The sequence below is a fragment of the Molothrus ater genome, chromosome 5 (assembly GCF_012460135.2).
Source record: "Molothrus ater isolate BHLD 08-10-18 breed brown headed cowbird chromosome 5, BPBGC_Mater_1.1, whole genome shotgun sequence".
NCBI classification, from domain to species: domain Eukaryota; kingdom Metazoa; phylum Chordata; class Aves; order Passeriformes; family Icteridae; genus Molothrus; species Molothrus ater.
Window position 1 is genome coordinate 49,170,785 of NC_050482.2, and position 23,551 is coordinate 49,194,335.

The 23,551-nt window shown below is 40.3% G+C and overlaps 1 protein-coding gene across 1 annotated transcript in view; it reads right to left on the minus strand.

The window, feature by feature from the left end:
* EP300 (E1A binding protein p300) overlaps window positions 1–23,551 on the minus strand; it is a 60,062-nt gene that overhangs the window by 24,766 nt on the left and 11,745 nt on the right. Inside the window, 13 exon segments of the mRNA XM_036400432.2 lie at window positions 745–900; window positions 1,506–1,615; window positions 2,453–2,530; window positions 2,925–3,099; window positions 3,598–3,715; window positions 4,152–4,216; window positions 4,218–4,287; window positions 4,617–4,710; window positions 7,158–7,394; window positions 8,323–8,436; window positions 9,186–9,447; window positions 11,597–11,773; window positions 20,914–21,569. Coding sequence (XP_036256325.1) covers window positions 745–900; window positions 1,506–1,615; window positions 2,453–2,530; window positions 2,925–3,099; window positions 3,598–3,715; window positions 4,152–4,216; window positions 4,218–4,287; window positions 4,617–4,710; window positions 7,158–7,394; window positions 8,323–8,436; window positions 9,186–9,447; window positions 11,597–11,773; window positions 20,914–21,569 — 2,312 coding nt within the window.

Below are 23,551 nucleotides of genomic sequence, written 5' to 3' on the forward strand. Positions count from 1 at the left end.
ACATCCTGAATATGGGACAATGCACCACAGTGGAAAACTGCATTCAAATACACTTCGTGTGCCCATGCCTCCACCCCCAAGATTAGAAACTGAATTTATAATCACAAATAAGTACAGCTGTAACTCTACCATTATAAAATTACAAAAAAAAAATGTATTGGTCAAGATAAAAAACTGTAACTCCACAATAATCTTGCCTGCAAACTAGGAAGAAGCATCAATGAGAAGCAAACTGACGTTCCCTACTTCTTCCTGGCCTGAAAGGTTCTTGCTGAAAAGGGAGAGGGAGAGGACAGAAAGGAAACTGCTAGACTGTAAGTTCAGATCTTCAGTAGTGATAACCCTCTTAATCCCCCAAAGCCAGCAACACACAGGCCTGGATAGACATGCCTTTTCATAACTTATTCTGCCATCTCTTAATTTCTCAGGCTCTGCTGTTTCGCTGTTCAGCAAGAGAATCTTAACTACTGCATGCTGAGTCACAATTTCTTCTTTTCTCCGTAAAAACAAACCAAAAAAATTCCTCTCTAACACCTAAATTTAAGCCTGAGAACAAGTCAACAATATTTCACCATTCCCAGTGCTACACCAGAAAAATGAAAAGTCTCGATAAATTAATTTGGTCGATTATAATTCCAAAAGTCTCTCAAGGAAACAAGCTGTTCTCCATTACTAAAAACTGAACAATCATAACCAGTTTATGACAAAGGTCACTGACAGCATGTTAAGAAATCAGAAACTTACTTGAGATACTGGTGTCTGATTGCCAGGCTGAGTCATAGGCATGCTTGCTGTGTTCATTCCCGGGGAAGAAGCAGGGAACTGAGTCTGTTGTAGAAACTGATTCTGACCAGAAGGCTGGCTAACTCCTGGCTGCTGCATACGTGAAGGAAATCCCATCTGGTGGAAAAGAAAGCAACTCATTTCACACAATGTGCATACACCTTCATAACATTTTCCAAAAAAAGAGAAAACGACAAAACAACAACAAAAAAACCAAACAAACAAAACAAACAAACAAACAAAAAAACCAAAAAACAAACAAACAAAAAAAAAAACCCAAAAAAACCCCACCACCAAACATTTCTCTTGTTGCAGAAGTTGATGCTTAACACTTATCTGTAGGATACAATGTGAAAAGCTTGCTTACAGCTCCTCTCAAAAGACAGAATTAATTATGATTTCTCTTAAAAGCTAAGTAAAAGGATATTAATTTCAGATTGGGACTGTGACTTAAGATTTATTTTGGCTCCTTGTTTTAAGAATGCAACAAAAAGCCACTTCAACTTAAATTTTTAGGCAATTCTTACCACAAATTTCAAAAGATTTACTATATATCAGGCAGATCTTAGAGGAGAAGCAAAAAGACCGAAATCAAAGGGCCAAGAGAATGAAGAAGTGATGCTTGATTTATTTTCAAATTTCTTTTATTGATTGATTTTATGGAAACCACAGACAAGAGAACCAAACCTGTGAACCCAAGCCTGGAGGGAAGGAGCACTGACCTGGTTGATGGCCCCGGCCTGACTTAGCTGTCCAGGGTGCTGAAGAGGAGGGGTTTGTCGGGGTCCCATCGGTGACAGCTGCATGTTCATCTGCCCAAACTGATTCATTCCTGTGAATTTGTGCCAAAAAACCACATGTAAACAAAGACCTGAGTTTTCTTTAGGCACCATTCAACACTTGGAGAAGAAATGCTGTTTCTTTAATTTTGCTTTCTAACAACCAGCTTTCAATCAAATATTGCCTTCTATTAACTAGTTACATGGAATAATTTTAAATATAGTGATCAAACTACCTACTCTTTCAGAATACAGACCAGCTTTTCCCCCCCTCAAGACATCTGTTTCACTGTTATTAAAACTCATTAAGTTTGAGGACTACTGTAACACATGACAAATACTGATTGTCACACCTGCTGCTGAAGATCAACTTTCCACAGAAAGTTGCATTATTTAATTACATATTAGAAATTCACTTATTGAATCTCAAACTGTATCTTAACTTCAAGTACTTGGCATGTTGCCTATAACACATCTTGAATTTGTAACAAAGCTTCTGCCCTTTTTTTCTGAGCAATAATTCTTACCACATTCCCTCTGCCACCAACATGTCCTCACCTGAGCTAGCTGGGCTCACCATATTTGTCTGATCCCACCATCCTATGCACACAAGATCAGAAATTACAAAAGCATCAAACTCCTTATTTAACAAAGCAAGCAGCTAATGTGCAGCTCAAAATCACAAGACAAAATGCTACTAGAGATAGTGTTTTATATTTATTATATACTTACGTAAGAATTATGCAATATAGATAGCTATTTTCTTAACCAAATGTAAAAACTGCACATGATACAAGGTCTCTGATGCTTCAGAGCTGTCCAAATCCAAGATTCCTTCAAAAATTCATTAAAAAACTTTTAAGAGTAGCAAATTTTCTTCAAATATTTACCTGGCTGTGCCTGCATGCGATTCATCATCTGGTTTGGCACATTGGCACGTATCAGGGTTGGGTCAGGAAGAGGACCATCTGCAAAAAAAGACATTGAAATAAGATAGTGTTATTCAGAAGACCACCAGAATTTATCCACCAAACATTTTAGTGAGAATTACACATTAAAACTCATGTATAAAGAAAGTAAGTGTATCCCGTAACTAAACATTATTAAAGAGTCCTCAAAGTGTGAGGCAAACTCAAAAACTTCCTTTAAAATACAAGTACATTCCAGTGACAGAAATATCCTCTGACTTAAGAGTCAGCTTTCAGAAACTGAGACATCTGAAGCATGTTATCAAGGTACAACAATGAACAGTAGCCCACAAACAAGTCAGGTACCCATGAGCAGCTAAATGGTCACCAGATTAATGAAATGACAAGTACAGAATTTCCTGCACCAGGTGATCAGTAACCTAAAGGTTCTTACTTGCAGACATTCCTGGCTGTGGCTGTCCCATATTGGGCCCTTGATTCATGGGAGCTTGTGGCATGCCTGGAGCATTTGGGATCATATTTTGCTTCTGCAGCCTGGTTCTTCGTTTCTCCTCCAACTCCTTCTGAATCTTGTAGATCTTCTCTGCTAGCAAGTGATAGTACTCTGCCTGTTGGGGAGGAATAAAAGCCAAGAAAGGAGATGAGACACATTAAGAAAAGGCAACTGGTGCTAGTGATTTAAACTTGCAAAGCAGCTTTACAGACACACATTTTGGTTTGGGGTGAGAGGCGGTCTTCCCCTTTGCAGGGACTGTCAGATAGGAGGGGAAAAAGGGGCAATGCTAAGGGCACTGCTCTCAATTATTAGACCAACACCAGATATTTATGTCCTTTTGTCCAAAATTTCTCTGGGACAATCACAGTGAAGAGCTTCAACACTGCCTTTAGGGGACTGTGACAAGTCTCAGGCACAGCACATCTCAACTCCTGGCACACCCAGGCAGCAGCCTTCAACTGGTTGGTTCCTAGATCCCATCCAGCAGTCCCTAAACACTTGTTTCCTCAGCATGGAAGTCCCATCTGTGCTTTCATTCCTCTCCCTCCCCAGTCAGCACAGGATCAAGGCAGAAATACACAGAACTAGACCACAGGGGATGGCATCTCACCCTGCTGTTTGCTGATTCATACATATCTCCTTCCACTTTCCGAGCATATGCCACCAGATTCTCCATACGTCGATCCTTCAGTGCTGCAGGGTCAGGAGTAGGAAATATGGCTTGGACTCTGAGCAGAAAAAAAAAATTAAAGAAAAAAATATTAAGGAGACAAATAATATAAATATTATCTGTTCCCAGACCAGCATTAACCCCAGCATTAACAAAGCAGAACTGCATTGTGTTCAAATCCTAGTGGTTTGAACACAAAGCAGCAAGCAAATCTGCTGACAGACTGCAGCTACTGCTACTTCTTCCAGGGGCAGCAGATGTTTGTAGATGGCTTGAGCATGGAGTGGGATACTTCCAAGACAACAGCCCCAAAGCAGCAGATGCAGCTCCATCTTTTGGCTTCTGCTTTCCCTTCTCCATGTATCCTGACAAAATTCACTCCTTGGCTCTATAGTTCTGCAAGTCAGGCTTCCTTCTGCAACCCCTCAGCCTCCAATACACCTCTGGGGTAGCAGCTCACCTACCAGGAGATTGTTTTGATATTAGCTACTCACAATTTATGAACAAGGTGGTTTCGGAGATCCTGAGTAATGTCTTCATGCCACTGCTTTCGAATTCCAGGTATTGGATGGTTGAGCTGTTGGCATGGCTCCCAAACTGGCAACATTGGCGCTTTCACTCATCATGGGGCTTCAAAAACAGAGCAAGAATTGAGTGCAAAAGTCTAGCCCCAGCTTAATCATCTTACAGTCATAGCCTCTTTTAGAATAATGTTAGGACAAAGTGCTAGTTCAGCCATTCCCTAATCAATGAACAAACTGCAGAAATAGTTGCACACACACACCAAACAACACAGTGAAACAGTACACGCTGTTCTACCCAAGGACTTGGAAAACTGCAACAAAAGCTACAAAATCCAAAGGGAGAGATAGCCATCAATGGCATTTACTCCACTGTTTATGCAAGAAGTGCCATGAGATCAAAACAAAATCATTGGGGTGCAAAGGATTCAAACTTACTTTTGAGAATTCATGGTTGAATGTAACATTGAGTCAGGCAGCAGATTAGGAGGTTGAACCCCTACTCCTCCATTCACTCCCATTGGATTTGCACCTAGAAAACAGAAGAATACAAAAAAATGAAGAGCCCATTTACCACACAAAATCAGTAACTGTTCATCAATAACAAGGGTTTACACTTTCAAGTACTTGGACTTTTGTGCAGGGAATTTAATTACCCATTGCTCTCTTCACCCCTCTTTCTTTTACAAACTTAGAAAAAGCCCAAGGCACAACACTGGTGACCTCCAAGTGAAGCATCAACCCCATTACTCCTATGCATATCTTCCTGAACTTATCAACAAACAAGCGATTTCAATTTGCCACAAATATTATGTTCCAGAGTCCTTTCCTGTGACTCTAATGAAAGAGTCCAACCACTTCTGCTTTTTTGTTTAGAAGCAGTCAGGTATTTTTTCATTCAGAATCTTAGGATATTCACAAAGGCTTCAAAAACTTAAAACATCAGCTACCACCCACATCAGACAAGGTCCCTTCTCACCCACTGCATAACTTAATGATCCTACAACTAACTCAAATGCTTGAAAGAAGGAAAATCTGACAATCCTTTGCAGGAAACACCTCTAATTTGTTGCGTAACAAAATCTGGTTTTCTGAATCATACCTTAATCACCATAAAAATTGCCTGTTTTCTTCACACACTACAGTTACCTCTAAATTAGTAAAGCAAAATGCAGTATATTTCTGTCTGGAGCTTCCAAACAGATCATTTTGTGACACCACAAGTAGCATGAAAACCATTACCAAGCTTCACGTGTATTTAGGACATTTGAATCCTACAGAATCTGTATTTCAAACAAAATAACACACTGCATACAGGAGAAGCCCACTGAAATTAGGTATATCGAGCCTAATACATACCCCTAATATCACAACCAAGTACTAAACCAATTTTTCATAAATCTGTTCCAAATCTCCTTTTCTTTAGTCCTTTTCTTCTTCCCAAATCCACTTTGCCATCTGAAAGCACACTGCTGTGCAAGACAACAGTCAACCTTTACTAAACTCTCCCTTTTTCAACTGTCAAAACCCACCATTTGTTAGAGCTAATTAAGACTGCATCTTTTCACATACCAGTCCTCATCAAATTCTGCTATTTCTCCTAAACTAGCCCTGTTGTCCTGTAGGCCATCACCTGATAATTCCTATCTCACCTGTTGTAATTCCCTCCTTAGCTACCCACTCCTAATAAGGAAGCAACAGTCAAACGTCAACACTCTCCATGCTTCTCCGTTCTACAGTAAGCTGCAGTTCTTCACACTCCAAGAGCTTTTTCAATGCCATTTCATTGGATTTTCTTAGCAATTGCACAAAGAATGCCCACTGTTCTGCAAGGAATGCATAGGCAAAACACTGTCACTAAGTAATTACATACATTAAAAAATAAGAATATTTTGCTTCAGAAAAGACTGTAAGGCACAACAGAAAATCATATTATTTTAATCTAATTGTTTTAAGACTAAGCTCTCAGGACCCTTGCCCTTTTCTCTGTTTTCACACACTAGACGGTAAAGTTTTAGCAAGTCACATGCAATCTGTGAGGGCCAGTCATCTTATTAACAAGCCTACTCTACCCAGCAGCCTTTTCCTGAGTGACTCAGGAGCAGCATTCCCTTTGCAGAGCAGAGTAGCAGTTGGTTGCAGGCTGCAGTTTGTGTGTTTCTGCACCAATCTCTCATTCTGCACACAAGCTTCTCATGGGACACACAGGCACGATCACTACAATCCCATACAAGCTTGTGATAAATCACTGCCAGCTCCTCTTTCCTCTTTTCCGCTAAAAAAGCCACATCTGCTTATGCAACTCAAGCAAACAGCTAAGAGTGAGAAAAACTCCTGTGATGTAATCTCAAACTATCAAACTTAGACTTGGTGGTTAAAGATGACTTCATTTGACACCATTGATAGCCAGGTTCTGATTAACTGCACTTGGAATTTAAATTGTTATCCAGTCCTACAATGTTCCTATAAACCACTTAGACAATTTAGAGCTACATGAGATCACATGACAGGATTCAGGGAGGATGTCAGTTATTCACTATTTTTCATTTTTTAAACAAACTTTACATATCTGAGATACAAATGTAAAATGTTGCACTCTGAGTGACAGGGAAGTACCCCTGAATGCTGGCATTCCAATGCCTGCATATCCAATTATAAACTCCCCAATATCCTGAAACTTTCATTACAGTACAATTATGAAGCAAAAAAAAAAAAAAAAAAAAAAAAGCCTTGAAAAATTATCATTTTTATAAAGAAACTAGTTTTTCCAGAGAACTTGTTTTCCAGAGAAGGGCACCTGGGCCCTCTAATATTCCTGTTCCACTGAGTAAGTTGCTTTTTCAAGTCTAAAATATCACAAAGCCCTACCTTTTGCAAATTTTTAGCAGTATTAAGCTAGTAGGTTGAGAAAATTTGCATTAGATGTAGCATGGGGAAGTTGCCTGTAGTTTGCATTTTAACACTACCAGATAAACTTACTCATAGGATTCATAGGGCGCAGGCTCTGGGGTGACTGTCCCTGTTGCTGATTCTTCACTTGAGCCTGGGGCTGTGTCTGCATCTGGTTCCCTTGATAGGTCAGTCCGAGGGCTGCGTAGGCTCTCTCGATGGAGCTGGGGTCGATCTGACTGGTAGTGTTAATGCTGGGCGTTGTCTGCTGCCCCACGCCCACAGAGCCAGTATTGGCAAGTCCCACCGCAGCTCCGCCCAGCAGCGCTGCGAGAGAGAGACACGCCGAGTTAGAGAGGAGAGCCGAGGGCAGCCAGAGAGGCCCAGCAATACAGGGACAGACAGAGTGCACTGGCTGCCCAGAACTAAAACATCTCCTTCTGGAAGCATGCAGGGAACAGATCTGAAAAACTGGTCACGAAACAGAGAGACAAGTTCTGACTCAACCAGCCAATCCAACTTGCTGTTTTCCCTTTGGGCTGCTCAGAGGAAATCCCACTCTTAAGTATTTAGGACACATCTGCTTGCTTCAAAGTGAAAACAGAGGCACAGCATGTCACAGAGGTTAAAGGCAGAACTGTACATACAGTTTTCCACCAGCCATTGCAACAACTTTTCTGCCCTTTTTGTTTTTTGGGTTTTTTTTTTTAAGTTGTCTTAAACCAAGAAATATCTCACATTAGTCATGAGAAGAGGCTACAGTAACATTAAGCAGGGAGGAAAAAACCCCATACAGATAACACAATGACAAAAATCTTGCCAAACATTTTGTCAGGGAGACTAAGGGGACACAAAGAGAAAGGGGAAGTGACATCTTATGCAAACAAAGAATGAAGACAGAACCAAGTATCAGGGCTGAAACGACACAACGCGCGTGCACACATCTGTCTCCAGAAACCGTCCAGCTGGAAGAAGCAGCAATGAAAAGCCAACCATTTGGTTGAGAGAGTTATGATTTGTTCACCCTTACCCTTCCCTTTCTTCTTGATAGAAAAATACAATAAAGTTGGAAAGGTCTCATAAACACTAGCAATCACAGCCAGAAAAATACTCTGAGATTAAAACAAGAGAAAAATCTCATTACCATGTTCCCAGGTTTGGGAGCATCACCACTTCCATCTGCGTGCACGAAAGTCTAACTTCCAACATGCATTTTATAGTTTATTCAACACACAGAATTCCCCAGTAGACTTACATTGCTGATTTCTTTTGTCCCCAGCATTTTTCAGAGGCAAACATACAGGACAATCATGTCTGGTGCAATTCTTCCAGTGTGAGATGATTTGTCGGGAAGATGCGCAATGTGCCACTGACAAAGAGAAGAAATGAAAAGCATTTACAAACTGCTCCCAGTATCTCCACATGGTCATCATAAACTGGATAGAGAGCACCATTTTCTCTCAGAGCACACACCTATATCAACAGAAGTCAAGTTATTTATTTGAAATAGTTCAGCACTAACTAGCCCTGAAAATGTAGCCAGATTTCTTCTAGTACTATTGGCTCAACCAAAGCCTACTCAAAAACCCCACATGATACACCCAAGCCTATGTCTCCATGGCTTGAAGGATAACTCCATCTAGGCTCAGGTATCAGGCAGACTGCGCCAAGCAACTGAGATGTCAACAACTGGCACGATCCAGATGAGCCAAGGCTATCAAAAAGGGAGATTATATTTTAGTGGGACAGAGAGAGGTTGCAAGTGCCAGTAGCAGTCAAATTCATGGCTTGGTATTGCTCGAGATTCATCTCTTCAGTTTAAGGAAGACAGGTAGACTCCTATCTGCAGATTCCTTGTTTATGTCTACCTTTAAAAAAAGGCAGAATCCAAAAGATTCTACCATGAGTTACAGTTAGGCAAAAGATTTTCTACTCATCTCTTTGTTGTATTTTGTCCCCTCTAACTTACCTAAACTTTAGAGGCTCAGAAGTTGCTTACAATTCCCTGCAGAATTTCTTTAACTTATTTCCCAAGTCACCCACTAGTCCACCTCTTTCTAGGAGCCCTTCTCCTCCCCAAAACGTGTCCTACATTTACATAACCACTCCCCCACTTACCTTGGCAAGATTTGCCAGCCTGACAGTGTGTCATGTGGTTCAAGACATTCTTCATGGTTCGGCAGTGCGGGAGGTTGCACTGCCGCACCTCCCCGTTGGCCTGCTCTCGCCGCTGACACTTGTGAGCGTGCAAGAGGAGAACCAGCTGCTGCTGGATGAGTTTGCGCTTTTCTGGATCTGCTGTTGGTGCTCCAGACCCCATTCCTTGAGAAGCTGCTGGCCCCATCCCAGCTTGCTGCACCTGGGGAGCTTGCTGCTGGCCCTGAAGAAGGTGAAAAAGAAATTCCTGGAAAAAAGTCTATTTTTGAAAAGAACTCATTTAGCAAGTAAACAGCATATAAGAGAAAGTCCAATAAGAGGAACAACTACTACTAGATTCTCTGATTAAGGAAACAGCCCACTTATGTGTACTTCTGGAGGACTCATTAAAAATGCCCCTTAGCAACAGTCCTAGCAATTCTCTTGCCAGCCACAATTTCCTCCTCATATCACTCTACACTCTATTAGTCCTAGCTCTTGCCTTATCAATAGCCAGCAGACCTTTGCACATGCTCACAGGTTAATTTGCAGTGCTAGACCAACCAGAAAATATTAATAGCATTTAGATCTCAAATCTCATTTTGGATGCTAAAACTTGCATCCACAACTCCTGCATTAATGGAAGAAAGCACATTTTAGAATGAATAGGGTTTTCCCTCACAGTAGAAGGTATCTCAAGTTGACTGCTCCTAGAAAAGGAGAATGAAAGGCAAGTTCTGGGAAGTTTTTAACCTTTTTCCATCAGCAAATTTGCACATAAGCATTCAAAACAAGCATCTCCTAGTCTCTGTTAGAGATGAAGCACAACTTCAGGATAATAAACACTACAGAACTAATGTCAGGTATGGCAACATCTAGTTTGTCTTCTCTGCTTCTGTTTATTTGTTCAGAACTCTTTGCATTCCTTTCAGGTGACATTTGAGAAATACTCAAACAAGAGAGGCTCAGGTACTCTATATTGCTTGTATCACTACAGTTTAATAGACCTTAGTTTCTAATTGACTCTTCAGGTACTACAGGATGTTTCTGGAGATCTCCAGATCTTTAGACCCCAGCTACCTGTATTTCTAAACCCCAGTTCCCCTATAGCTCTTGACTACTAGTATAAACCTTTCATTTGACAAGGTGACTTCACCAATTAGTCAGGCTCCCAGGGTCTGTGCATGTTCCAATATCACCATAACTCCCTTGTTTGCAGCCTGGCATTCTGAACGACAGCTGAGACAGCAACAACTTTAAGTGCCTACGTTCAGCTGGGTACCAATTTCAAAAGTTTTATGCTCTGCACTGAATACAAACTTGACAGCTGGGGTTCTGAACAAGTTTTGGCTGCTTTTTTATTGATTCATACAACCAACTGGTTTCCTTGTCTTCCAATGTTTCACGCTCAACTTAAAAAACCACTAAATAAAACTCACAGGATGGAGCTCTTCTTAATTTAAAAGTATTAAAGTTAAGAAATGGTTTTTCAGCAACAGTTAGTAAGATCAATAGATGGACCCTCCCAGGGGGCATGTGGAAGTGAAATTTGAAGCAGGGAGAAACACAAGCTATGTTCAGAAAAATGAATTTGTTTCCTAAATTAAAAAAAAAAAAAAGAGAGAGAGAGAAAAAAAACCAAAACAGTAAGACATGTTGCATGTCATACCCCTAACAAATTTAAACTTTGAAAATGAGGCATCAGCTTTAAGCTCAAGCCAGGGAATCTAACATTAAGGCACGTGGTGAGGCACTGGCTTTACAAGCTTGGGTCATCCACTTTTCCCACCATTCTTACTTCCCTTTTCCTTAAGTCCTGCTGCAGTAAGAGTGGAGGCAAAAGGGAAAGGTACCAAGGCTACTACAGTTGCCAGAGAAACACCTCCAGCATCAGGACTGTTGTGCATGTTCCTGTAATTCACCAGAAAGAACTCACACTGGGGTTCCTAAGCCCTATCACAGGTAACACCTGTTCAAAAAGGGACACCTCTCTTTACCAAAAGCATCAGCGAGTACAAGCAGGAAAACAACTCTCCAGACAGAGATACTCTGAGGAGAAGGGGCCCAATTCAGCAACAGCAAAGAAAGGATGGGACAGGAGAGCAGAGGTGTCCCAAAAGGTTGCAAAGCTCATTTCAATTAAGGAGCTCCATTCCATTTTCCCTGTTAACAGGGTTTGAAGGCCAAAAAGTGGAGGTGCAGTTTATCAACACAGAAAGCACAACTCTCCCTCATATCAGTCCTAGGGGTTGAAACAAGTGTGTTCTGTGTGGATTCCAAGTACATATTCACCCTGGGTAATACAGCTGCAAAATCTTACAATGTGGCAAGACCAGAGCATATTGCTCCTCTCTACCCCAACATTTTCTGAATATACCTTTCATTCTACTTACCATGTTAGGCATTCCTGCCCCAGGAACTGGTTTCTTGTCCATTGGAAACTGTGGTAAGCTATTCTGCAGTCCAGCTTTATTCTGCATCTGAGGGCCAAGTCCACTGGCTCCAATCTGCTGCCCAGTATTTTGACTATAGGGCTGACCATAAGGGCTGGGATTGCTCATCATTCCCATCTAGAAATTAAAATGGTAAGGTGTTCAAGTAAGATAGTTTAAGTTCTCAATATATAAGGCAAATTTATACTTCAGAGAAGCAAGAGCAATCACAGCCATGAGCTGGCTGCAATGCAACACTGCTCCTTCACGTTCACAGATCTACCCATCATACAACATTACCTTCTCAACTAGACAGTTCCTGTAAACACAACAAAGCCAACTTCACAACCTTTGAGATCTGACTGGATGGAAGTGGCCTGATTATTTCTTTATAAAATTACTTTCAACAGATTTCTCATTTCACCTTTGTGAATTCTACAAATTTTGCAAATTTGTACCATGGACTACATAATTCTTCTAGACTTGAGTTCTCCTCCCTGCACTTGTGCAGACTCCAAATGGAGACAGAAACTATCTTCATTCATATCAGCACAGTTTATCCCCAAAACATCCTATCCAACTGTTAGCACTCCCACAGCTCGTCTCCAGACAGGCATAACAATGCATGTCTGCATTATCAGTACACAAACAAACATTTTCAATTTAAGAATACACCACAGTCATAGGTAACATCTCACAGTCACACCAATTCATTTGCAGTACTAGATGTCAAAAGAGAGGACAGGTAGAAATTCTGCAAACAAAACAAATCTATTGAACCCTTCACCCACAGGGGAAATAGATTCATGTTTCATACAAGCCATATGCATATTCAACAGTTCTAGCACACCAGAACATATAATTTGTTGTCTTGGAACACCCAGAACCTAAAGAACAAGAAGCAACCTTGCCAATAAAGTTCTTTATTCGCTGATATTTTTTGCCATTCCTTGCATTCCCATTTATTTTCCATGGAAAATCTGGCCTTCTAGGACCAAAAGAATTAGACATAGAGGACCAGAAAAACTGGAGATTTTTCTTAAGATTACCAAGTTCTCACTATTACTCAGGCAGGATCTTCAAGGAGGCATAACTCAAAAACAATGGCACAAAAATACTTTAAAAGGCTGTGTTGCTTCAACTCACATTAGCATTTGACTAGACAATGTTCAGTCTCCTTGATGCTTATTGATTCAAAGCATTTTCCTGCATTCAAAGAAGAATATAACTCCATGGTAGGCCTGTTTCTAATCACTTCTACATTGATTCTCAAAGCATCCTCCCCTAGCAGAAACACCTTGTTTCTCTCACCAAGCTTCTTCACCCTGCACTACAAGTAACCAACATGCTCTGACACTACCTGCAATTAGCCAGACTTCTCTTTTTCAGGCTGTAACAATCTTCAATCCACTATAACAGCCTTCAGTTTGCATTTACAAAATAAGGCAGGATCAAACTCAAGCTACAGGAAAAGGAATACAAAATTCACTAAAGAACCTGCCACTTCAGACATCTGATATGCGCAAGTGAATTCACTTGAGGACAGCCCTCCTCCTCCACACATAAGCAATAACCATAATCACACAGCAGTAATTCATTAGAGAGCAATGAAAAGAATCTCTACACATGGCAGAAAAACAAACTATGTAATGATCAAGCAGAACTAAAAGCCTTCCTTCCCACTGCCATGTCTCGACCACAATGAATACACCTATGGTGACCAATGAAGCAGTTGCTGCCAAAACCAGGACAGGTAAGACCCAAAGCCTTCCTTCCTCTCCTTCAGACTAGTAGGATCTTATGTGCAAGTTAAGCTGAAGGCAAAGGGAGAAGAAAAGCATAAGGAGTCAGCAAGCACACTTTCAGACATATCCCCCGTCGTCATTGCTGCCTCAATGACGCAGCAGGTTTTCAAGGCTTAGTGAAGGCCTGACAGTGAGAATTAGTCCCTTAAGAAAACAAGCTATGTTTGCCTGTAAGATAGCCTTATCCTTCTGAGGGAATCTCAGAACTCCAGAGAGAGTTTTGAAAGCAAGGACATCCCCAAAACCATAAATTTCAGAGCAAAGCTTTCAAGTTCATTAACAATCACAGCCCCCAAAGTCAGTTGACATCTGAGAATACACCAAAGCACAGACAAGCTGGCTATTACTATCACCAGCCCCATTTGACTTCTGTAACTTATGCTGCTATCAGCCTTAAAAAACAAAAAACAAACCAAACACTCGGAATTAAAGGCTGAAGGCATGTTTTCACAACTTGGTGTCACAGGGAGAAATCAAGACACCCAACTCAGACAATTGGAGACTTCACACACTAATTTCAAAGGGTTCAGAATAACTGTGGCCTTGTGAGCCAGCTCTGTCCTGACTACAGGGTTAGAAACTAAAACCTAGACTTAAAAAGAACACTTTTGCTATGTCACCCAAAACAACTTTCTAATGAAACTCACAGATGAGGTTTCACCAAGCCAATCAACATTTATATTTGCAGCAAAGCTGAACACAAACTTTATGTGAAGCTTCTGACTTTTTCAAATTACTCATCAAGTTGGCTCAGCACAAGGATCTCTGATGCTTTCTCAAGCATCAGCCACTGGCACTGTTTGGGGTGCAAGACCAGCCTCCTCCAACAAGGCTCTCTCCATGGCAGAAACACAGGGCTCCCCCCTCCACCCTGCTCTGCCAAGGGACCTGGCAGCAGAACACCACATGCCCAGCTCAGCCTAGCTGCTCCTAATAGGGGTAATACTTTCCCATTTCAGGTTACAGGAGAAGCAAAGACCTGAGGAGCTCAGGCCAGGTTGACAGGCAAGCACACCAAACTGACTCAAAGCCAGACACTCAAGTGACACCCAAGATACTAAAAACCAAATTCCTCAAGGTCTCCCTGAACAAATCAGCAGCCATTACTTGATCCAGGTGAGACTGACACCTGACAGATCCTCAGGTGAACCTCACAGCAAAGCCCCCCCAGTTCTGCCATCACAGACTAACCTGACACCAACCACCTGCATGCAACCCTAGACTGAGGCAGGAGAAACATCATTTGGGAGATTCTGCACCTGGCACAAGGTGGCCTTGTGATCCTGCACAAGAGAAGGAGCACACTCATTTTGCTGTGACATGTTGAGAAACATGAATAAAAGAAAACATGTAAAAGAAAGAAATGTATGGCCTCATAACTACAGAATGAAGATCAAAATCCTGTTTAATTGTATCAGTAACCAACAACCAGAAAGACTGACACACAGTTCATCAGGGAGGGGACAGTTCATTTGGGAGGGGACAGATAAACAAATGCAGAAGAACCAGCCAAAGAAAGGAAGAAAGGTGGTGTTAGTACCACTGCATAGGAGAAGTACAAGGCTTCATCTGCAATACAATGCAAAAACATACATGGCTTAGTCATAGCTACAAGTCAGCAAGTACCACCTCTACTTACGCTTCCTGGCCACCACTTTCTTTCACCTTTCCTACTTCTCTTCATATTCATCCAAAGTTTTTCTTTCTCTCCTCACCTCACAGCTTCCACTTAATTTCATCACATATGCAAGAACTTGCACACAAGGAAGAACAGACAGAAGTTCCAATTCACAGTAAAGAAGAGAAAACAAGGAAGATCATAAAATGATGATAATAGAAAGCAAAGGTAATCTCAAATGATTCTACCTTTTACTTCCACAATAGAGAACAACTTGACTTTTCTGCATCCAAGGGAAGCAGGGGCTGTCAATACCAGAATGGTGAAAGGTGTGTATTTCTCACCATGGATGACATGAGTTCAGGAAACATTCTAGTTTACAAGTAGCATCAGACAGGGCTGTTCAGGTACTCTCCCCATATAAGAGCAGTAACTACAAAAGCAGAGGAAATTCCCCAAGGATTTATGCTAATGCCATGAAACACATATATCTTCAGCTCAGAAGAAGGTCAAGTGACTAACTCTGCTTCTAGTTTTACGCTTAATAGCATAGAACACAATTTGAAAGGGAATACCTGCTAAATAAGTAGCTATATAAGTATGGACACAGACATTGCAAATATTCTACTGTTTCTCTGTAAGAGCAACTGCATCATTAACATTCTAATATTTGAAAGACAGATAGATGTCTGCATTAGTATTGAACTGTGACCAGTTTTTAGATTTACAAAGATAACTATAAGCATGGAGACGTAAACAAACAGAATTAAGTTTTAATAACATTCTTTCAAAGAATCCAGAATTCACAGCATCAACTATGTATACCTCTACCAGGGAAACTGCAGTGCATGGTCTAGTTTAAGGCTATACTGATGATATCCACTATCTTTCCATATCCAAAACTTCACAAGTGAAAGTTAATTAACTTTCCCCAAACAGGAAATTTAGTTTAAGTAAATTCCAGCCGGGTCTTTAAAAACAAGAATTTACTGTACACCACTTCCTAGTGCCATTCTACTGACTGGTAGAGCACTACTGAACTCCAAGCATACCCAAACTACATTTTGCCAGTGGTGTCTGCTGCATTCTTTCCAAGGACTGCTATTGATTATTTTTCTTTGCACTTAACTGAATAGTATTTTCAGATGCCTATTTCAAGACACCAGCATTATGTCACTGCTATTTCTGCAAGACACTACCCATGTCACTCTAGAAACTTAGACTCACTGCTTCATTTTTCCCTCATAAATAAACATTCCTCTCTTACTCTGGTATAAAGAGAGCAATTATTCTTTTTTTTTCCACCTTAGTTTACCAAAGAAGAGAAAGGCAAGGACTGGAACTCACACTACCCTTTGAATGGATTAATGTACTTGATCATATGGTATGCTCAGTCACAGACTGAACAGTATAGATACAATTACCTGGTGAATCAAATAGCTACTGAAAAACAGAACGACAACCAAGAACACTGACCACCTATCTAAAATTAGAGACTGAATATGCTAACACTAGGAAATATATGATGCTTTTATTTTCTTAATTTAATTTCACAATTTGACAGTGACATCTTCAATCTCTTCAACTTTGAACAGAAATTTATTGTTATGAAATTTCTTATTGTTCTACTTAGAGGAAGTTAAGGAGATTCTGACAAATTATGTTTGTCTTTGTAAAATACTGCCATTGAATCTTCTTCACAGAAGTTAAACTGATAAAGCCAATAATAGCAGAGAGCTTTGCACTTACTGAAAGAGTAAACCAAGTGACAAAGAATTACTACTGGAACTAAATGTTTCAAGTGAAATGCTCACATAGCAGAGGTAGTAGTAATGCCCTTACTAATCTGAACTGCCTACACATCCACTGCATCAGTGGAGTAAGTGAACATTTCTTGAATCAGACAGGAAATATAAGTGACCTGAAGGTCAGGTCTCTCACTCTGTGGTAGAGCACTGCTATGACAGAAATGCATAGAGCAACTTACACACAAAATACCCTCGTTCCCTCATACGAGGCTGGACAGGTAAGACCCTGACAAGGCACTTTCAACAGAACCCCGTGGAAGAACAAACCAAAGGTTTTAACTAGATAAAATTCCAAATGAAGAACAGTTCAAAACCAGAAACATGAATCAGCTTTTAGCAATTCAAGCTTTGCAATAAGTTACCTGTTTACATATAAATCAAAGCTGTAAAACACTCTAGTGAAATAAAACCCATGAAAAATACTTCAATCATGACAGAACCCAAGCATTACAAACAATTTCCAAAACACTATTTCAACAGTAAAAGGCATGTCTGTTATCCTCTTAACTTGCACAAAACCAAGCATATAGAAAACAAAAAACTATTCAAGAACATAAAACCTGTTACAATTCCTTTGCCTCCAAACTTCTAACACTTCCTTTCAGGGCAGACTTCCACAGGCGTTTTTACGTCTGTACTGTCACCAAAGTAGGATTCACACCCTCCTCTGACAGGCAATATCAACTCCTATAAAAAATTCCCTCCCCAATATAGGGATACTAGCTTTCCAAATGATGAGTATAACCTGGACCTGAAAAACAATTCAAATCAATTCTTTTTTTAATGACCACCTGAGTTCCAATTTCAGTCAGGTTTAGTTTCTCCACACAGCCTGTCATGCAACTGGCACAGAGACAGCATCCAGGCAGAACTGCTTCTTCATAAGTTGGTGACTGCTACCATCAGGACAGAAAACTACAGGATGGAAGCATCAGATTGTGACAGAACAAGTTTATGAACAGAAATAATTTACAGAGACATTTGGGATTTCAAGTCCTAAAAGTAACATGCACAACTAGAGAAGGTCAGAAGTACATAGATAATGAGCAAAGCAAGTGTTCCACTCTATTGCTAGTCAATGTTTTGGGAAGAGAGGAAGAAAACTTCAGGAACTCCACAGGCTAACAGAACAAAGCAGAAACATAACCAATTTCACTTTCCAAATTGACTAGCCCCATGGAGTTCATCTTTGCTGTTAGAAGAGCATAACATTCTCCTTCCCAATTATTCAATGTCACAGGAAACCTAAGTTATTCCCTACAAACCATTGCACAAAAGACGTCCATTTCACTGAGAAAGAACCCTCTGAAGCAACCCTCCCTGTTGTACTGCACTAAATAGCTTATTTAGTAGTTGTTCTGCACTGGGTAATGGGAATTTTGTACTGAGTGTGGTATGTCATTAGATTATTCCCCCTTCCTCATCCCATGGTTTCTCCCCATGCACTCCTTTCTACACCCCTGGCCCCATGGATCCCCTCCCCTCGCCCCTCCCCAATGGCATCCCATTGGCCACGGTCCTCTTTCCCCCGTCCCCTTTCCCCTGGGGGATAAAACCCCACTGCAGGTAAAGGTTCGGCCTCTTTCCTGCCTGGGGGGTCGCTGTGGCCAGCAGCGTCCCATCCCAAGGCAATAAACAGGACACTCGCTCCCACGTGGGAAGAGCCTTCTCGTCTTTTATCTCCAGTCCATGCAGGTCCGTGTGGGCTTGGGCTCCAGCTAGCCGGACTGGACCCATACAAAGCCCAGAGAACCACGGATTACTGCACCTCCCATCACCTAAAGAGGCTGCCTTTGGCAAGCTAACATGATGAAGTTGAACAATCATAACCTAAGCATCTCGTCTGATTTTTTTTTCTTCCTACTGAAGGAGAGCTTCTGGATAATGTGCATTTTTTGCAGCAATGAAGGAAACCTACAGAAGTTATTACACCAACTCCCACTTTAACAGCAACATGCTACTAAATTTACCAATTAGAAAAACTAAAAACAACTGCTTAAGGTCGTCTGTTTTCATCTACTTATTGAAGATTTGTAGGTGGGAAAACCCAAAAGCAGATGGGTGGGGAGATAAAATGGTCAGACACTACTGTTGTCAGACTTAGCTAAGTCTACTGTATGAAGTGAAACACAGGCTTCCTGCCAACAACCAAACCAATTGAAGACATTCCGGAATTTCAGCCTCCATTTCAGACTGTTCTCTCTCATCCGACAGTTTCAACTCCTTTATGAGGACTATACCCACTAAACTTAACACAAAAAGCCTCAAGATTGTTTTATCTATCAGCAATTAAAGAACCCTAAGTATTTTTAACCACTCTGGGACTATGAACTAAAAACCAGAAGTTATTGTGTATTTGGTCTGAATATTCTCAAAAGCATAAAGCATTCTTAATTTACATGTACAGAACTTTTGGAATTTAAGTAAGGAAAGGAGACAATTTAATTTTAGACTAAATCAGTCAAAAGCTTCATTTTATGTCCTTTCTTTACTTTTAGATAAATGAGTTTATTATAGTGCATAACTCTACTTTAGCTCTGATAAGCAAGGATGAAGTTGCATTCCATCCAAACACTCAATACATCCATTTTTGACCTCTGAAGACAGCTTTCTGAAGATCAATTTTTTTTTTTTTTACAGCCAAGGAATAATGAATGAGGTATTATATAATTCCAATGCAAGAATACTTCACGCAGCTACATATTTCTTACCACTGTAAGCTACATTTAAATTTTCTACTGTAGTAATCAAGCTTTGTATCAATTTTCCTATCAGGCAAAAATATCTGAAATGACTAGACCACGGAATCAACTCATTACTTAACAAATATATATAGATATATATATATACACCCACACAACCCCCAAAAGTTAGCACACTGAGCTTAAGCAAGCAACTAATACCAAAGAATTTCATCATTAATGTTCACAAGACACAAAAGTAATTTCACTTAATATATTAAAGCATGACAAAACCATTAATACATAGCATAATTTTTATGTATGTTTCAAATATATTTATAGACTGTTACTTATCATTCCAAGTTCTCCAAGTTGACTGACTTTAGGCATTCAGAGGTAGATTTAGGTATTGCAAAGCACCTTAAAAAAAGCTCTCCTCTCAGTAGCCAAGAAACACAAAATACTCACTTAAAGCGAGCTAAAATACCAAAGTATTTTCTAGGCTTTTGATCAAAACATTAAAAAAATGGAGAATACTCAAGTGGCTCCTACTCTAAGCTGGCTAATTGTGCATGACAAGAATTAAATTAAAGACATCCTTTTATCCTTAGTTAAACCAGTAGGTCTTCTTGCATCTTTTTGGTGACTTATGACAACTTTCTTCCAACCTCCTAGATTACAAAAGCACATTTATTTCCCACTCAGTATTAATTTTTTTTTTAAACTTTCTGGTTTACTCTCCAGTAGACAAAGCCACTGCAAATTCTGAAACTAGAACTGAGTCAGATCAACAGTCTTAAGAACCCAACATTGTCTTCAGACATCTACACAAGCGCTCATTCTCTACCATTAACTCGAATACCCAGCACACACAGTGAGAGAGCAGTCAACTCAAACCTGTGAGCAGCTCTCAGCATCTGCTACAGCACACTCAGCTGATCTCAGACAACAAATATTTGCATTAACTGTCATACAGAAAAAAGCACCACAGCACCTAAAATGTCCTGATGGATTCCCATCACACTTGCAATACCAGCATCACATTAGATGGAAAAATACAGTAGCAGAGAAAGCACAAAACAGAACAAAATACAATCAAGTTACTTTTCAGTGTAATGGATAATCTGTACTGTCACAAGATTTCCAAAATAGGCTTTTTAATCTAGTCATAGTCTTGCTTCTTGTGCAAGATTCAATTTTTGCCTCCTATGACCATTGCAAATTCCACTTTAGCAGCATATAAACTATTTAATCCATCATACAGGATTCTTAAAGAAAAAATCCTATAGAATCCAGAGTGCAGAGGATTAATTTTACAAAACAAAGTCAACAATGAAGAAAAGTAATGAAGTTTAGCTCGTCTTACCTTGTTCATGGCTCCAGGCTGTGGCCCTCTTAGTCCAGCCTGCCCTCCCATCTGTGGAGTGCCTTGTTGCAGTGTCTCAGCCAACAAGTTGCCAGTTCCCATTCCTGGGTTTGGGTAGGGCATATTGGGTCTTCCTCTGCCTGCTCCAATGGAACCGTTCATGACTTGCCCCTGCATCATGCCCTGTCCGTTGCCTGCTGCCAACATGCCAGGATTCATGCCAGCATTCATCCCTGTGTTCATTCCCATGCCAGGCTGGTTAACTGGGCTGTTCACTGTTGGCATCATTGCTGCTGTGGATTGAGCAGAAGGACCCTGGTTTGGCCCACTTGCACCCATCGCCATATTGGGAGAAGTCAACCCAGCCTGTGCCATGGGGCTCTTCACCATGCTATTTAACATTCCCATTCCAGGACTGTTTTGTTGGGTTTGACTGGCCATGCCTTGGCCAGGGCCACCGACCCCCATATTGAGATTTGGGGAGCTACCAGCCCGTAGAAGTTCAGACAGCTGCTTGTGTTTAGAGGCAGCATCTTGTGCCAGGCCAAGGCTGGTCTGCAGCTGGTTAATGTCACCACCATTGGTGAGTCCAAGTTCTGTGGAGCTGATCAGTTCATCTGGCAAGTCATGTTCCAGATCAAAGAGTGATCCAAAATCTGAAAAACAAAACAGATTGTGTATGAGGTCAGAGCAATTAATAGCATCTTGAAGTTTCTACTTTTTAATTTCCAGCAAAACTTGATTTTTTGTATTTGAGCAAAATTCCCTTATCAGTTGTTACTGAAAGCTATCTAATGCGTCAGGATAAAAGTGATTCTAAACTTTACGAGGTCTAAACTAGAGAAAACCACTCCACTTCAGCTTTCTACAATTTGTGTTGAAAGGTCACTGGATATCTCAGCCTATGATCACTCAACTTGAGAATTTTGACAAGGGAGGAGTGAATAATACATACTGAAATCTCCCAGAGGTTAGCCAATGGAATTAAAGAGCAATTACAAAAAAGAATTAGCACATTGTAGGGAAAACACTGTCTTTAATTTTTTTTCTAAACTTGTCACTTTTGGAATAGCAATAATTAATACAAGAATATAACTTTTAAAATGTTTACTACTTATTAAATAATAAATAGAGGTTTGGCAATAGGGCTTTATGTTGAATTGGGTTTTCTGGCATTTGGTTTGGTAGCTTGTTTTGGTTTCTTTTTTGGGTAGCTCTTTGGGTTTTTTATTCTTCCATATGCAGTCATTACCAGCATTGAATTGCCAAATTTTATTGAAAATTCACTGGACAGCCAGTATCTTCCCACAACAAATACTGTCAGAAAACAAAGTAACCCTGGAGCGTCCTTGCCACAAAGCTGCGAAGAACATTAGGATGAAAAAACAAATTTCCCATCTCAAGAGCCCACGCAAAGCAATCCCCAAGGTAACTAAGTGGCAAAAGATTGCTACTTGGAAGATATAGATACAAGAATATTACACAGTACCCAACACTGACTTGCTCAAGAGAACAAGTTTTTATATCTGCAGTATTATATGTAGCTTGGTCTATATAATCTATGGTAGTTAAACCAAAAACAACTTGGAAAGCTTATGGTTTCTGACATGCATTAATGACAACCTCCCTCTCCAAGTGAGAGAGGAGCTGGTGTAAGATTATGACTTTAGAATTCTGAAAATATGGTATGAGATTGGCAAGATTGCAGGTACACCACAAAAGGGATCTTAACACTCCTTTTACACACTCTACATTACTACAAACCACCAGAGACAGAAAATTTCCATTAAAGAATTTCTAAACTATTACAATGAGGTAGCCCATTCTTCATTATCATATATCTTGAGCTAAAAGTTATGCTTTGCAAGACACACTAAGGACTTAACATTCATTTGCATGACTGGTATTTATGAAGATTCAAAAGTGAAGGAACAATCAGAAGAATAAGTCTTTGTCCAAGTTCTCTTTCACCTAAAATTATGAATTTAATGTTGTGTGTCAGTAGATTCATCTAAAAACACACCACACACACCCCTATCCCCACAAAAAAAACCCAAACCAAAAAACTGAAACCAAAACCAACTTACAATGCTCAGTGTTCAACTTAAGAATTACATTTCGATTAACATGGGAAAAGTTAGTGGAAGAGACCCTAAAATTAGAGATCAAGGAAATGGAAAAGGCAATAAAAGACATTGATGACAGCTTAAGTCCACTTCCATTGGCACCTTAAGGAACCTGTCAGGACAACAGGCAACAGTTGAAACATTACATCCTGAATGCTAATAACCTGACAAAGAGCCCATGGGTGAGGGAGGAGTAAAAGATACAATCAGGAACTCACAACTTAGTCTATTGTCCTCAAAGATGAGCAAACAAAACTGAAAACAAAATTAAGTGACTGGAAAAAACATGACCCAGCACAAAGCCTGTACCTACAACATAACCATCATGGCAGCCCAGACATCTCCCACCAGCAACCACACAGTCCAAAGACCATGTTTTTGACTGTTTCTAGCTGGGCAAAGAATTTCTGTTCTTGAACAAACACTACTCCCAGTACAGGGCAAGTCCCACACCAAAAATCCTTGATTCACCTTTCTTGCGTTCAGACCGTTGCATATAAAGCCCTTCAAAA